The 16812-nt window shown below is 40.0% G+C and overlaps 2 protein-coding genes across 3 annotated transcripts; both read right to left on the minus strand.

Moving 5' to 3' along the window:
• Positions 1-2380: 2380 nt before the first annotated feature.
• On the minus strand, positions 2381-5215 carry cdkn1a (cyclin dependent kinase inhibitor 1A). 2 transcript variants are annotated; one of them, XM_015959861.3, is made up of 3 exons: positions 4977-5215; positions 2830-3280; positions 2381-2747 (listed from the first exon to the last, which is right to left on the minus strand). In XM_015959861.3, exons 2-3 carry the CDS (start codon positions 3269-3271, stop codon positions 2692-2694), a joined length of 498 nt encoding a protein of 165 aa, XP_015815347.1. In that variant the 5' UTR covers positions 3272-3280; positions 4977-5215; the 3' UTR covers positions 2381-2691. The 2 variants fall into 2 exon arrangements, with proteins under 2 accessions (XP_015815347.1, XP_015815346.1); XM_015959860.3 differs by lacking the exon at positions 4977-5215 and adding an exon at positions 3415-3548.
• A 5626-nt stretch (positions 5216-10841) lies between these two features.
• Positions 10842-14790, minus strand: srsf3b (serine and arginine rich splicing factor 3b). The gene is made up of 6 exons (XM_015959859.3): positions 14655-14790; positions 13777-13987; positions 13541-13681; positions 11779-11817; positions 11559-11645; positions 10842-11391 (listed from the first exon to the last, which is right to left on the minus strand). Exons 2-6 carry the CDS (start codon positions 13977-13979, stop codon positions 11364-11366), a joined length of 498 nt encoding a protein of 165 aa, XP_015815345.1. The 5' UTR covers positions 13980-13987; positions 14655-14790; the 3' UTR covers positions 10842-11363.
• Between the last annotated feature and the right edge of the window lie 2022 nt (positions 14791-16812).

The raw sequence follows: 16812 nt of genomic DNA on the forward strand, positions 1-16812 counted from the left end.
GAGGGAGGTGGAGTGTACAGTCGGTAAAGACGGCTCTCCCTTGCCCTGCCTCCAACATGCCTACTTCTAAAAGGCTAGGTTATCCAGTTATCTCTGTAGTTATGCTGCTATAGGCTTAGACTGCTGGAGGATACACTGACCACTTTTCACACTCGACTACTTTCTTATACAATCTGCTCTTTAACTTTATTATTTCCTGTTATTTCAGCTTGTAATTTTTTTTCCTCTAAGTGTTTTTCTCCCCAGAAGAAGCTACAATGATGTTCTGCTGAGCTGTGGTGGCCTCATGGAGGGGGCCATCGTCTAGCACACTGCTGCTAACCACTAATACATTCTCTCTCTCCTGATAATAACTTTTTGCTTTCCTTGACGTTGGATGTGCTACTACTAGTTTACCCGTTTAATTATAGATTCACTAGGATAAATACAATAAAGTTTTTCTCTCGCCAAATAGAATATTTACTAAGCAATCACAATGTAACCATAGACACATGGCTTGGTGTGTGTGTGTGTGTGTGTGTGTGTGTGTGTGTGTGTGTGTGTGTGTGTGTGTGTGTGTGTGTGTGTTCTGTCTTCTCGATCCCCAGTGAGTCGTGGAGGATGGCTGCTTATACTGAGCCAGGATCCTCTGGAGGTTTCTTCCTGTTAAAAGGGAGTTTTCCTCTCCACTGTCGCTACATTTTTGCTTAGTATGAGGATTGCTGTAAAGTCACTGACTTGATGCAATTTGCTGGGTTCCTTATATAGGAAACCTTTTACTGATTGGCTTAATGAACTGAACTGCATTGGGATGCTTACTGTGTGAAGTGCCTTGAGACGACTTTTGTCGTGATTTGGCGCTGTATAAATAAAATTGAATTGAATTATAGTTTAAATTTTATGATTATATTAACCCAGCTTTGAACTGCTCTATTTGGTTAAAAAAAGCAACCAATTTATTTCACATTTCAAAATAAAATGAACATTTCTCATAATTAATACTTGCAAAATGGAATGATTGGAAAAGTGACAAAAACAATTCACAAGACAGCCAGTTTTAAACTTTATTGAAATTTAAAATGAGCATAAACTAAATTGACACAAATTATGACATATCAATAAATAAAACACATTAATTTGAAGTTTTTACCAAAAATTGCATGTAGAGCATTTAATAACAGAAGTGCATTTGTTGTTTGTGGAAGTTGGTGAACATTTTAAAGTTCAATGCGTAAGAGATTAACATTACAGGACCTTGTGTGTCACCATTCAGATTTTCCATAGCAGCAGGATTTGCCGGAACAGAGATAAAAAATAAAATAAATTATACCCTTTGTCTGGTAAAATTGCACTTTGCTTCCAAATACAATACAATAAAGCATGTGGTTACGTACACTAAAACACTTTCACCCAGTTGTCCTTTATGGAGCTTAAAATACTAAAAACACATGTGCCACAAAGACATGTAAAACACCACCCTCGGATTTATGTGCAACACTGCAATGTTTTTGACTTACAAATATAAACAAACAAACAAACAAAAGCCTAACTGTTACTACATCATATGTGTCCTACAAATGTTTTAGAGACATGATGCTACAGATATAACCTACATTATCTGAGTCTAAGCAGGGCAGTTGTGGAGGTTTAAACGGTTTTAAAAATCAGTGGATGAGATGGAAAAAGTTGGCACTTCTGCTGATTATAGTCTAAGCAATGCAACCACATGTTTAAGGATATATCACAACTCCATAAGCCGTTTTCCGATGACTACGTAAAGCAGAGGTCCCCAATCCTGGTCCTGGAGGGCCGGTATCCTGCATGTTTTAGTTTGAATTCTGTTTCAACACACCTGATTTCAATCAGCAGCTCATTAACAGGCTTCTGCAGAGCCTGATGAGCTGCTGCACAGGCGTTTCAACCACTGAATCAAGTCTGTTGGAGCAGAAAAACCACAAAACCTGCTGGATACCAGCCCTCCAGGGCCAGGATTGGGAACCCCCGATGTAAAATATAATGCACTTAAAAAAAAAACTCCTATAAAAAGACGTAGAAAAACAATTATAGATTTGAACAAAATAGACAAAGCTCTCCTGTTTTTAGCTTTCCTGCGGCTTTGCCACAGAAACGTATTAATCTGAGTCCTGATATTTGTTCGCACGTCTGCTTTTCATCCTCAAACAGGCAGAAGTCCCACCAAACTGAGATGTGATTGTGTTTTAACCCTCTGGAGGCAGGCATCGCAGATCTGCAACAGTTAAAACCTACCTACCTGGTTACTCCACACAAGTATCTCATGAGCATTTTTTAACTCAGAAGCACCCCTGAAGGACTTAGTTGTTCGTCCTTTTATCAAAACGAGACCGAGAGGGTTAAGAGCTGTGTGACGCGCCGTAACAAATGTCAGTCAGCAATTTGGCGAGCTCTCAGTCCAAATGAGTATAAATCCACTGATTCCAGAGATTACTGTTAATCTTCTCTGCTCAAATGTCACCTTCTTAACTGCAGCGTGGACAGAAAACACCAGACCCCTCACACATGCAGCATCTTAATTAGCCTGGTGCCTTCTGGGTTTTTTTTTTCTTTTTTTTGTTTTTTTTTTGTTGGATGATTCAGCACTCCCGCTGCTCGGTGTGGAACAACTGATTCCTGAAGGAGGTGCTGGTTCTTTGTCTGGTTCTCTTGGGAGTTTTGGCACCTTCAAAGGAAATATCACTCCCCGGATTTCCTCGGCAGCCAGACAACTCTTCTTTTAGCCTGATAGAAATCTGTTGGGTTAAAGAAGAGGATACTTAGCTTATGAGAAAAGATGAGTGTTTCTAATTTGATATAAAAAATATCTAAACATACCTGTAATGTTTGTCTGTTTCCTCTTCATTCCTGATTTGTCTTCCGTCTCTGATGTTGTCTCCATGTTCTCCAGACTCAGAGAACATTTCTCTAGAGTTTGGGGGAAGTTCTCTTTCTCCCTCTCTGGTACCACCACCCTTCCTCTTTTGGTTGCACCTGCTGACCTTTGACCCTCTGCATGTCCTGCACAGATGACGCTGGATCTGTAGGGCAGTGGCACCCTGGTACCTGGGACAATCTCCCACTGGAAATCACCGCTCTCCAGAGGTTTGTCGGAGAAGAAGTCGAACCCCCAGCGTTGGGAAGCCTCCTCCAGATCTTTACGCAGGGCAGTCCGGTACTCCATCTGGAGCTGTTCTCGGTCCACTGGGCCAAACAGGCTCCGCCGAGGGGGACCGTTCCTTCTTAGAGTACTGAGGGCTCGCTTGTGAAGTGTAGCCATCCCTCTGCACTGTAGGTAAAAACAGGAAAACTGATTAGTTTCAAAAGCCACAATCTATTTTGTCCACAGTCTAAAAAGTACACAAACTAAATGTTTTTAATATTTTCAAACCAGTGATTTAAACAAAGTTTAGTCAGACTCACCATGGTTCTAGCCTAACAGCTCCTCAGTGAACTAGACTGCTTCTGTGAGCTGACGGGCTTTTATAATGCAGTGCAGCAGCAGCAGTGAGTCACTAGCCCTCCTCTCTGGTACATGTCTGGGCATAATCTCTCACAGGCATGTAAGGGCAAGTCCTCTGCTGTTGTGGTGTTTGGTGTAAGAGAGATAAACCACAAGGTGGCACTGTCACTCCGACTACAGACAGCTCGGAGGCAAACACCAGAGAAATAATTCATCTTCAGTTTACGTTGAAACTGAGGGAAACATGTGACTGTTTTCTGACTCTGACCTGGGAAACAGGTCATTCAGACCATCCAAGAAGGAAGGAAGCATTCAAGGAAAACAGTCCCTGCCCGTCCAGTTACGGTGCAGCAGATGAGATTGGGAGATGAATAAAATACGTTATCAGTGATTAAGAGGACACGAGCTTATTTTACAGAAGCTGTTCCAGTTATCTGCAAACGGAATCTGGAAAAATCTGCTTCAATTTGACGTGAAGATGCGTTTCAGTAAAATACTGATTAGTGTTATAAATAAAAATGTGTCAATGAAACAAGTCATCTGTTATAATCTGATATGATTCTGATTTTTATTTTCATACAAACACAAGCACAAACCCTTTTTTCTGATTCATAAAATATGAGAGTGAAATATGTCTCTATTTTAGCTTGATCTGGCTCCTATCATGGAGTTCAGTTTGGTTTGTTCATGAGAAAAAGAAGGGCCCTTTGCATTTTGATCAAAATTATCTACGTAGTAAAGTCAGTTGACTACAGTCTGTATCAGAGTTTACTAAAAAATGGGTTTGTTGGACACATCTAATGACCACTAAGACTATGTATGCAGTGTTCAACGCTCCCACCCACAGCACAGGGCTCAGAATAAAGCTCCCCAATTGTGGGTGGATCATTAGGTTAATAAAAGGGTTTGAAGGATCCCTGCTGGATCCCTGCGCTGCCCTGGTCCCACAGAGGAAGGGGGAGGGCGTTTCTTTTACTGGGCAGGGTGGTTCTGGGAGGAGTGACTCAAGCTTTGGCGGGAGAGCTAGTCATGCATGACTGAGTTGGACCCAGCCCAGTTCAGCTACAACTCTGCTCCACGTGAGTCTGGAACTCGTGTCAAACTGGGATGTCACAGTTTGGACTCACCCACTCTCTCTCTCTCTCTCTCTCTCTCTCACACACACACACACACACACACACACACACACACACACAGACATGTAAAAAAAACTAAAACCACCAAACAAGAGTTTATGGATTTCCTGGATGTGCAAAAATGAGATCGCAAAGATCCATTTATGTCAACTTTTCACACCTCTAGGAACACATTAGTCCTGTAAAAACGTTTTTGTTCTTCAAATGTTTAGAATACAATTATTAATGAGCTACAAAAGTGTATATATATATGTGTGTGTGTGTGTGTGTTGAGTTTTAAAGGTTGTGAAATCATAAATCTTACTCAGATGCTTAGAAGCTCTTTTAAATTTAACAACTACTAACTTCTTACATATAAAATAACATCTTTAATGTGTTTTACTTACATGTTGAGCCAAATCAGGTGCAGTTCGCTTCTAAATCTCCTCTCTTTTAAAGCTGTTGTCTACTGAGTCAGCTTTTCCACCTCCTCGCTGCTTGTCTCCAAGTTTCAGTGTGATGTAAGGCAAAGTTTGAGAATGAGGTAACTGATCCTAAAGCCTCCACAGATCCATAGGATAAAGAGTATTAGTGAGTCTCGGAGAAATCTACAAGTGTTCTCAAAGCCATGGACAGAGACTCCACTGACTTAAACTGGTGGGAGGAGACACCCTCCTCCTCTCAAACAGAGGTGGCGCTATCTGTCCCACGCACGTGGAATTTGTCCCAAAAACACACAAGCACACGTGAAGCTTTGGCAAGGTACTGGAGGGAATTTCAGGCCAGGACGTCTGGTCCTAGAGGTGCTGCCCCACCTCCTCTCAGTGCACATGACTGAGTGCAGCAGTATCCTGGAGACAGACACACACACACGCACACAAATGCACGCACACACTCTCCCAGTTTCTTGAAGACATTACTTTCATAGTCTGTTAATCTGATGATTTTAGGTCAAAATGTCTTTATTGTCCACCTATTGCTCACTTTTCTGAAGCCTGGAAAAAACTTTAATTGATAAAGTTTACAACAAAAAAACCCCATTCTTTAAAAAAAGTATATTCTGAACCTTTGTACAGTTGCAGCTGGTGTAAACAAACTAAACATGTATTAAAATTGTGTCAAAAATAAACACAACAAACACACCAGGAAGGACAAGTAAGCATATTTATTTTTACTAAAGAGATTTTAGTCGTTTGAATGAGCTTCTGTGTAAAACTTCATCATTAATCATGAATAATTACTTTTTTTCTGAACACCACCATCACTTTCACATGACACAGCTTTGTTCACAGAACCATTAAAGTGACGGCGTGTTTTTTCCATGGCGATAGGGGGCAGTACATATCTAAATGTGAAAAACAACTATGTTTATGAATGGCAAAAGTTTTGCTGCCAGTATTTTTCAACAACTGGGCATCATTTAATTCATTTTCAACAGCAGTTTGATGGATATTTCCAGGGAATAGCGGTAAAAACTACACTTTGTCTCTTTAAGACATTCCTGCCTGACTTGACCTCATATTCCTGGATGCATCAGAAATACACACTATGCTATTTTGTAAATAACCATAATGTTCTATACAAATGACTGTAAAGCAAAACTGACGCCAATGTTAAAACATATAAAATAACATTAAAATGAGCTGCTATGAAACCTTGGATGTTAGAGATGTTTTAACACTTTTCTTTGGACTAGCGCTTACAGCAGGATGTAAACTGTTTCTACGAGGTGAGGCTGTTCAGGTGGTAATAGCTTTTATACAGAAAACTTTTAAATGGCTGAAAAATCTCTTTAAGTGGTGTTTTGAACAAACCAGGATCAGCTGAAGAGCCTATTTAAAGTGACAATTTGTATTTTCCCTAGCGATGGGGGAGCAGCATTTTTGTGTTTGAGTGAGGCCTTAACAACGGATGGCCATTAGGGTCAAAAATCACTGGGAGCACATTTTTTTAAAATGTTTACTTCATCAGATCGTTCAACTTCCAGCAAAATAACAAGCAAATCCCTTTCATCACTGACGAGTGAAGAGGTAAATGTGTAAATCAGCGATGTTTGTGAATGGTGAAAAATTTATAACTGTTTGTTAAAACTCAGTGAATGCTTTTAGTCCTCACCGGCTGCCATAGAATGAAACATGATATATAATATGGCATCGCCCAGAGACTAAAGCTTGGTTTATGCTTGACGCATTTACTTTCCGCTTGGAACGCGGATGGAACGCGCTTCACAACTTGCAGCGTTTATGGTTCATGCGGTCTCTGTAGTGAGCCAATATTCTCCCAAACTGTAGGGGGCAGCATGGAGCTCTACGGCATGCATCCAACACTACACCATAGTAGAAGTAAAAATTACTGTTGTTTACAACATGACATTCCAGCATTTTTAACAGCGTCCTCGTCTTTTCCGACAGTGCGAGCTATTTCTCTCCAAGAATTATTAACAACATGTTGATCACGGTGATCTTTGAGAGCTGAATCATACAAATGTCTGTATTTACGAACCTCTGCCATACTAGTTCTTGCCAGTCCGCCATGTTTTTCCGCATCCGACCGTCTGCGTGGTTAGAAAATTTCCTAGGTGCGCGATGTGTAAAGTTTGGTCCGTGCGGAGGCACAGTGGAGGGGCGTGGTTGTTAAAATGATGCAATTTTGCCGCGCGGAGCCGTGCGAACCTCGCGGACGCGTCAAGCATAAATCAAGCCTTACACCCGATCCTGTGTATTTTAGACCTGATTTTTATGGTTATATGTTTCAAAGCCGCCAATATTTTCAAGAACTAGGCATCGTTTAATTCATTTTCAACAATTAGATGGATATTTCCAGAGATTAACAGTAAAAACTACACATTGTCTCTTTAAGTGTTTTAGATTATTACACATATAAGTCCTGATAAGATGAGTGACTTGTGATCTGAACAGTGAATAACAAGTGAGACTAACAACTCCAGTGAATCCACCTGTAGCTCTGAGCTCAGGGGAATCCTGCCACGTTAAGGGGCCCTGACTAGTCTGTTCCAGGCATCCAAACCCAGAGAACATTTTAATAATTACATATTGCACCCAAAAAGTTTCTCTCCACCCACTTTTGCTGTTGAAGTCATTTTGTGTTTATTCCAGTATGAGTCACCTGCCAGGCACCATCTCACTGCCCTTCAGCAGTTTCCAGCAAAACAGTGAACTGTAGTTCACCATGGCCTGGCTGCTCTCAGACCACAGTGAGTCTTTTGTTATGTTGGTGCTGATGTGGACTTGGCATCAGCAGCACAGCATAGCTATATTCTGTTAGTTTATATAGTTACTGCTGTATCCAGTGTGTTTGGGACTAAACATCAGCTGTTTTCTACAAAAAGCTGCAACAACCGAACAGCTGAGTAACCTCGTATTTCAATTGCAAAGAAGCTAGAGCGCTGAAGTTTTGAAAGAACCTAAATTACTTCATTATATGCTTAATATCATATGGCTTTTATCTTTCCTCCATTGTCCATTGAAGGTCTAGTTGGTGCTTAACTCAGTATGTAATATTAGCATAAACACTATCTTAATAATTAATCTGCAGAAGTAATAAAGTTACTTTGTTAAAAATACTGGTTTCATCATCTTCACAGTGTGTAATGCGTTGAGTATGTACAGTGCTCAGCATAAGTAAGTACATCCTTCTTAAAAAGTACAAATGTAATTAGCAGCTCAATGAAGAACAGAATTTTCACAACGCTGGGTTTTATTGAACACTTGTTTAACTCCATGAAACATGAAATTAAGATTAATAATATAACTTTACACACACAAAATCTTCAGTTTTACTAAAACTGGTTGAAGAAAAAATGAATACACCCTGCAACAAAAACCACTACATCTAGTGTTTTGTATGACCACTGTGATTTTCAAGGACAGCACCAAGTCTTCTAGGCATGGAATGAACAAGTTGGCGACATATTGCAACATCTATCTTCTTCCATTCTTACAGAATCATATCTTTTAGAGGCTGGATGCTGGATGGAGAGTGATGCTCAACTTGCTGCTTCCCCACAGGTGATCGACTGGGTTCAGATCAAGAGACAGACGTGATCATTCAATCACCTTCATCCTGTTCTTCTTCAGAAATGCAACAGTAGCTTCAGATGTGTGTTTTGGATCATTGTGTTGGAAAAGCATACGACGACCAAGAGCACGGAGTGATGGCCGCATCTTCTCCTACAGAATAGAGCAGTACGTTGTTGATTTCAAGCACTCATGCAGCCCCACATAAGGACACCGCCACCACCGTGTTTCACTGTAGGCGCCATGCATTTCTCTTTGAAATCCTCACCTTTACGACGCCATACAGTATTGAAACCATTAGTTCCACAAACAGTGATCTTTGTCTCCTCACTCCAAAGTACAGAGTCCCAGTAGTCTTCATCTCTTTCAGCATGGGCCCTAGAAAATCCTAGGCGGGCTTTTTGCGCATGGGCTTTAGGAGAGGCTTTCTCGTGAACGATACCCACGCATGCCAGTCCTGTGCCATGTGTGCAGTATGGTGTAATGGGAAACGGTCACTCCAGTTTGGCTTTCTACTGCTTTAGCTAACTGCAGTGAACTTGCATGGTGATTTTTCTAAACCCTCCTTATCAGAAGATGATCCTGTCAAGATGTTAACTACCGTGGACATCTCTGTAAGATGGTTGCACTTCCATCTTTCTTACATTTTTTGATCACTTATGCTACATTCTGACTGACATGTAAAGCTTTGCTGATCTTGTAGCCCTCACCTGTAGAAGTGATTTCCTTTCTCAGATTTTGAGAAGTTTCTCTTCCATGTGGAGACATTGCTAACAGCATGAAATGGGAGGGGCTTTTCTTTGTTAAATAACGCCCTTTTATAGTCACCTGTCTGCTGGACACCTCTTAAATGAATCAATAGACTCACCTGTGGTTGAATGCCTGTTAATTCAAATTTTGGAATTTTAAGTGTGGCTTTTCTCCTAAGACTATATTTGGGGTGTACTCGTTTTTGTAACATGACCTTGAATGGATTTGTTAGGAAAAAACATTTTTGTGTGCAAATGAACAAATCTTGATTGCAATCAATGTCCCACATATGTAGGAATATTTTTGAGTATGGTATCCTATAGAAAAGGTTGATTCTGAAAGGAAACTTAAGGCTTTTTGACAAATGTAATGGGGTGTACTCATTTATGCTGAGCACTGTATAAAGCCATGTAAAGAATAGCTTCTCCTGTTTACACTCGTAGTTTAGAAATATTTATATACAGTAGATGAAGTTCTCGCCCTGCATGTTTTACGATTGTCTGCTTTAATACGTCTGATCTATTCAGTGAATGATTTGGGTGTTTTTGCACATGTATGAACTGTAGCACATACTGTATACATACAGTACGTTTTTATTAAAAAATTTGTTAAGGGTCAACTAGATTCTAGCTTTGTGCCAGCAGTCCATGATTTGATGGTCGTATCTGCAAAGTATAATTTCATACAGCAGAAAAACCAACTTGACCCATAATTGTAAATGTTTACGCTATGTGACAATTTACATTAATGTGTTCGGCAAAACTGGGTTGAATAAAGCTGTAATATTTATCAGTCAGCTCTAGTGCTTCATTGTATTTCTAAGGTGTATTGTTCTTGTCGTATCTGCTTCTCTCTAGAGACAATGGACAAAAGGAGATAACAGATGCCACCATAGGACAGGTTAGTGGAAGGTTCTTAATGCAGTTAGATGCTCTAGTACAAGGGTATCAATATGCGATCATTAAATCCTAATCCAGCCCTCAGCAAATATAAATGTAACATCTCAAAACTTTTGTTGGAAGATTTAATGTTTCAGTGTCCTCACCAATAAAGGGTTCATGCTCCAAAACATTGCTGAAATTCAGATGAGACCACTGGATTCAAACAAACCAGGCTTTATTTTGATGACCATTTAACTGAAAGTTAAGTCGAACTTAAGAGTTAGCCTGGAAAGGACATCTACTTCCTTTAAAGAGCACCCTCATCTCTTTTCTGTAAAAGTCCCAATGTTATTATAAATGTATGCCTTTACTCATGGAAAGATGCCAGTTAGCCATTTAAATGATTTATACTTTTTTCAATTCTGTAAAAAAAATATAATTTTAATTTGTGCCCTCACCTGGCCACCCCAAAAACCATTTTCCAGACACCACTGGGGCGGAATGAGGCATCTTTGTTTCTGAGACACTGAGCTGATGCCCTCTTGTGGACAAAACTTTAAACTAAAACCAAAAACTATTTGGGGGGAAATAAATTCACATTACATTCTTGACAAAACCAGATTTTTATTTGAGACTAGTTTATATCATATGAAAAAAAAACACACACACAATGATGTAAAACTTAATAGTCAACTATCTGACTTGTGTTGACTACACTTCTGAATAAACGTCATAGTTTTGCTTCTTGGACAACAAAATGATACAAGTTGAAAACAGGTGGGCTTCACACAAAAAGGGATAATTGAGCATCTCCAAATCTTTATGAAAACAAAATGTTTGCACTTACAGTGAAAAAGACAATCCACATTGTCAAACCACAGAAACATTTAACTGGTGAAAAATTGAAGCTTAAGGAGGTTAACGCTGGAATGCAGGGCATGACAGACTGGTGATGTACACACCCAGTCAATGCATCTGAAAGCAACTCTAAAGAAAAGGAGGGACACTAAAATGATTGTTAAAAAAACAAATGACTATCACATGGTCATGCTGACAACCACCTCAACAATGGATGAGCCTGTACAAACGTTCCATCTTCAGCTCCCTTTACACCTAATGGATTATTTTATCTTCGGTCATTAGACCTGGAACGGCTGTGGGCAAAGACAAGATGTCCATTAGGTAAAGCTTTTAAAAACATGATGCTTTATGGAATACTCTATAGAAACACGAGAAAATCAGGTTTTAAGACTGAACCATTTCTAGCGCTCACAAACTAGACATTTGTTTTACTTGAGACATAAACTAAAGCTCTCAGTACCTCCTTGATCGGGAGAAGGACCTGGAGGGCTTGTGGTTCCTGTCCCGGGAGAGGGACCTCTCTCTCCTCCTTTCTCTAGACAAAGACCTGAAAATAAATAAAGCTCCGATTTAGTAGGTTAAATAAACAGTTCAGCACCCAGACCAGTGTTTCACCATCATGTTGGTGACAACATGACTTTTCCTGCATGAACGAGACCGACCCTTTAAAGTTCACATACCTGCTTCGGCTGCGGCTCAAGCTCCGCCTGCGAGGAGATCTGCACAAGGAAAATCAAAGTGTTATAACCCCAAACAAATGCTGTCATCGACCTGTAGATCTCATACTGGACTCGCAGCACAGCCCACTATTATTTTACTAATTTAAGAGCAGTAAATGTTTTCCCCCTCTCAGAAAAATGTATCAGAAAATAGCCACTGGCAGTAAACCTAGCACATAAAGATGGCAGGTGTCAAGTAATCTCCTCTCACCTATCCCACAGTACAATGAGTAACTTTTGTAATTGTAATAAGTACTGTCTAATGAATCCCATTAATAATTTAAGAGGGTTTGGGCTCTGAGAAGAGCAAACACTGTACTGTGGACTGGCCCGTGTGTGAAAAATAAGAACGTACAGGGGCCACCATCTGTATGAAACTGGTTCACTTCAAAAGAAATACCTAAACAAAAATGGAGGCTAGTAAAGATGTATATGTCACAGGAAATAAATTGAGAAAAAAACCAGGTTAAAATGTCGCCGCCAACACCACAATCATAGACTGAGTCATAGAAAGGCTTGAGTTTTGGATGGTGTGTGTATCAAGTAAAAGAACATTAGCTATCATATCAAAACCTCTGGAAACATGACGTTCCAGATATTTGATATAAAATCATTCCTGTTTGAAAAATAGTGGATAATAAAACGACAAACCAATAAATGAGATAAAGAAATAACCTTTTCAAACCAGCTGTTTCTTCAGTGTTAAAACTGTAATCTGCAGTGTACTGAATGAAGCAGGAAAACTTACTAGTATTTTTGGATTTCAACAAGCTAGATATGACGAAAGGGAGGCAGACTGTCGGCCGGGTAGGTAGAATTGGCTGAATGGGACTGGCCGGATGCTGCAAGGTGATTAGATGGCAGGCAGATGGGGGCTGGTTGTGGCTTTATTCCTGCTTTAATTGGTAAGCCGAAGGCTGCTGCCGGTAGGTTGTAGACTTTTGGGAACATAATACGCTGATTGGTCGGGAATGTGATGTGGGCCGCTGCCGTTTGGTTAAAGGTTGAAGGAGAAGGAGGTTGAGAACGGCATGCTGAGGAACCAATGGGCTGGTGCAACCTGACGACTGGCCATGCCTGGGTCATGTGACAGCACAAGCCAAGCTGATTGGGGCCCGATGGTCAGCAGTCACATGATGCTGAAAGAAGACTAGTTGACTGACTCAGAGGGTGGTGAGAAGAGGCATGGTGGTGGCTCTGCAACGGGTTTCATTCTTATTAATATAGATAAAAAGTATAAAGCATCCTCAAACAAAAAAAAGGAATTTTTCACAACACATTTGGCACTTTCATCCACCAAAATCTTTAAACAAGTCATATTTTTATGAATAAAGCCCTTTCTTTTCTGCCTAAACCTGATTCACAGCCCTATTTTGCCACCTTAAGTCTTAACATTTTAAGCACACAACAGTACACACTTCAAAGAAGTATTTATGTCTGAAGCAAAAGTCACATTTTGCGTGACACTTAAGCAGCTTTCAACATAGAGGCTACATTGTCAAAAACAATGTCCTGTCTAAAAGGCATAATTCTGTAATTGGATCAAATACCTGTTTGGCTGGTTGTACTAAATGACTAATGCCAATGAGGATGAAACTGCAAGGCTTTGATAGACCAACAGTCACCAATGTTATCAGCAGGAAAGAGATGGATGAGTAAATCAGCAAGAATGTTAAAAATACAATTTATCTCTATTGTCTGTTATCAAATACACTTAGGTCACCTTCGTCGGGGAGGCGGGCTACGACGTCGATAGTCATCTCGGTCTCGAATACGCCTGCCCCACGAAGGGGGAGCTCCACGGCTACGGTTACGTTTTTCTCCATTGGACAGCTCCACTCGAACTCGGCAACCACAAAGTGACCTGGTGGCCAATCACAAAGGGCAGAGGTCGTTAGCTCCTGCAGAACTAATTCAGATGCCCTCTGCGTTTACAGCAAAATATACATCTACACTCACCTTCCATCAAGCTCTCGAACTGCATCAGTTGCATCTCGAGGGTCTTCAAACTCCACAAAGGCAAAACCTGGGGGGTTCCTGGCCACCCAGACACTGCGGAGGGGGCCGTAGTAGCCAAAAGCTCTCTCTAGCTCCGTCTTGTTTCCATTGTTGCCCAAATTTCCAACGTAGACTTTACAGTCTAGGGGACAGTCTCGATGCATGACTGGAGCTGAGATCAACAGCAAAGAGAAAAATGGGAAGCAGTTAGATCCGTTAGGCGAAAACCGCATTGTTTCTCTTCCTGTTGCACAAATTAGGAATGATATGTTAGATAGTTTTAAATGAAGAAAATCATACTAGGATGTTTTAAATGAAGAAAATCGTACTAGGATGGTAAAAATATAGCCCATGTAAACACAGTAATGTGATAAAAGACAGGCCTTTAATCTAGATGCATGTACAAAAGTGTTCTGTGACCCGATAAAACATTTTAATATCTTATTAGAAATAAATAAATTCAACCCCAGGCTGAACAAGAATACATGACCTAGTTTCCGTTAGCGATAAGTGCTAACATTAGCAAGCACGGAAACCAAATCATGAATTAGGCGTTACCAATGAAACCAAACTCGCTTTAGTTTCCAATGAACCGAAACAAACAAATCAACATATACAAACATTTAGGAAAAAACTCGGCAGAGTAAATGTCGGCGCTAATAGCTGTAAAAATAAGATGGCTGCCGTCTTTCCGCGGCCTACTCTCGGCTAGAGGCGCTCTAAATCAACCCGAACAATGAAACCATGTGCACGTAGTTAAAAAAACACGCGCCCCGAAATTTGTTTCTTCTAAGTAAGCTCCATATCATAAACAATGAATGTATTAAAACAAGCAGTACCGTTTTTTGATTGAAGTTACAGCTCTGAGCAAAAACGCTTCTCCCACACGTTAGAGCTCCTCGGTTGGTCGAGGGAAAATGGAGTGACGGAACAGACGCTGGTCTGCGGATATATTCACCCGGAAGTTGCAGGGAGCGGGCAAGGCGGGATGTTTCCTGCTCTAAAGGTTTGGCTCCTACTCTAAATACCTTTTTTGAATACCTTTCATCATTTCAGTCATCGAGATGACTCGATAATACACGTTGGGCATTTTACTGACTCTTGAAAGATTTGTTTCAAACGCCAAATGAGGTGAGCTACAATACCATATATGGCCACATGAGGAAATTAGTGACGCTGTTTTCTAAACGTTTTAGAAAGAACTCAACCTAAATTCGATTATCATTAATAAAGTTAATATTTACAGTTCGTTATAAATCAAAACAACATCATATTACAGAAACTGCAACTTAGCAATAAGTGTGAATTAGATATAGACATTAAATACCAATGTGAAAAGAAGATATGATTAACCAAATACCACCAAATAAAAATTATGGCCCCTCATTTTTTTAAATTTAGAATCTGAAAATCCTCAAGATATTATTATTATTACTGTTATTATTATTGCTTTAACGTTTAAAAGTTCAAAGTTATGCCGCACTATTAAACTATTCTGTAAAAGTAGCATTATAAATATTAACTGTATACTGAAAATTACCGGAAGCCAGTGTAAAGTGGTTTGGTGTGATATTATCACTACAAATGTATTACTTCACTGACAGATAACAGATCTTCTGAGCACAAGTCACCCATGTCCCAAAGTCACGATATGTAAAGATTTATGAGCATGTCAATGTTCTTGGAAAAATAATAACAGCATTTTAACCAGAAAAGCACATTTTAGAATTTAGAAAAACAAATGAGATAGACATCTTTTCCCAACGAAGTCAGTCTATTTTTACCTAAACAGCATAAAGCACAGTTTGCTTATCTTAGAAAAGGCACTGAAGCAGTAGAAAAAGGTTTAACCACTGGATCAGCCTGTTTCAAGTCCTATTCTTTCAACTATGGGCACAAGTGACAGACAGTGATGACTGATGCCCTTTCAATGATAAACATTGTCACCTGGTATCTTTAATAAAACAGTCTTCTAAGCATTGTGAACATTGGGCAACATTCCAAAGTAAATGTTCTAATTTTCTTTTGGAATGTGCTGCAGGCCTGCATGACAGGTTTCATTATTATTTTTAATGTAAGTAAACAACATGGAGTAGATCTGCTGCTCCTCCACATCGAGTGGAGTCAGTTGATGCGGCCCTGGAAGCCTCCCTGGTGAGGTTTTCCGGGCACATCCAACCGAGAGAAAACCTAAAGGGAGGCCTGGGACACGTTGGAGGGATTATGCCTCTCACCTGGCCAGGGAATGCATTTGGGTTCCTCCGGAAGAGCTGCTCAAGTGGCTGGGGAGAGGGAAGTCTTAAGAATTACATTTTTTTAAGAATTCTGACTTTAAATCTCAGCAAAAAAAAAAAAAAAAAAAAAAAAACCAGTCAAAATTATGAGCAAAAAGTCAGAATACTCATTTTCTTTTCAGTGGCCTTGATCCTCTTCTGTGGTAACACTTCTCAAGACTGAATTTTGACTAAAAATTATGAAGATTCCAGATGAACACCATCACAAATACCAGTTTGACTGCAACATATGTGAAATGTTGTGATAGCTGCAATAAACCTTTTTATTTCAAAATAAGTAGGTTTGTGTCCTTTCCACTTACTAAACACGTTGCTACTGTGTTTCAGTACATTTATTATCGTTGCTTGCATTGCTAAAACTAATGATCTTGGTCACTGGGCCCAACGTCTAGCAAATTCTACTGATTTCCCAGCTTGCATGGTCAACACTGTGAAGTTGTGTCAGTCAGCATTCCCAGACATGAACTACAATTTCCAATGGAAATAAGACCCAGCATAACAGCAGCAGGAGTGCCCTTCCTCATGTAATTTCTGACGACAATGAACGTGAAAACTCCATGATTATGAATGGGTAAGTTGGTGGGACCAGCTGCACATACTGATTACGCAGGCTCGATCTGGTTTTAAAAAATGCAACACGGTGGCAGCACCCATGAACTATACTTACCCTGAATACCTTTTTCAACAAAGGAAGAAAGTGGAT

This window comes from Nothobranchius furzeri, chromosome 3, assembly GCF_043380555.1.
Source record: "Nothobranchius furzeri strain GRZ-AD chromosome 3, NfurGRZ-RIMD1, whole genome shotgun sequence".
In the NCBI taxonomy this organism is placed as follows: Eukaryota; Metazoa; Chordata; class Actinopteri; order Cyprinodontiformes; family Nothobranchiidae; genus Nothobranchius; species Nothobranchius furzeri.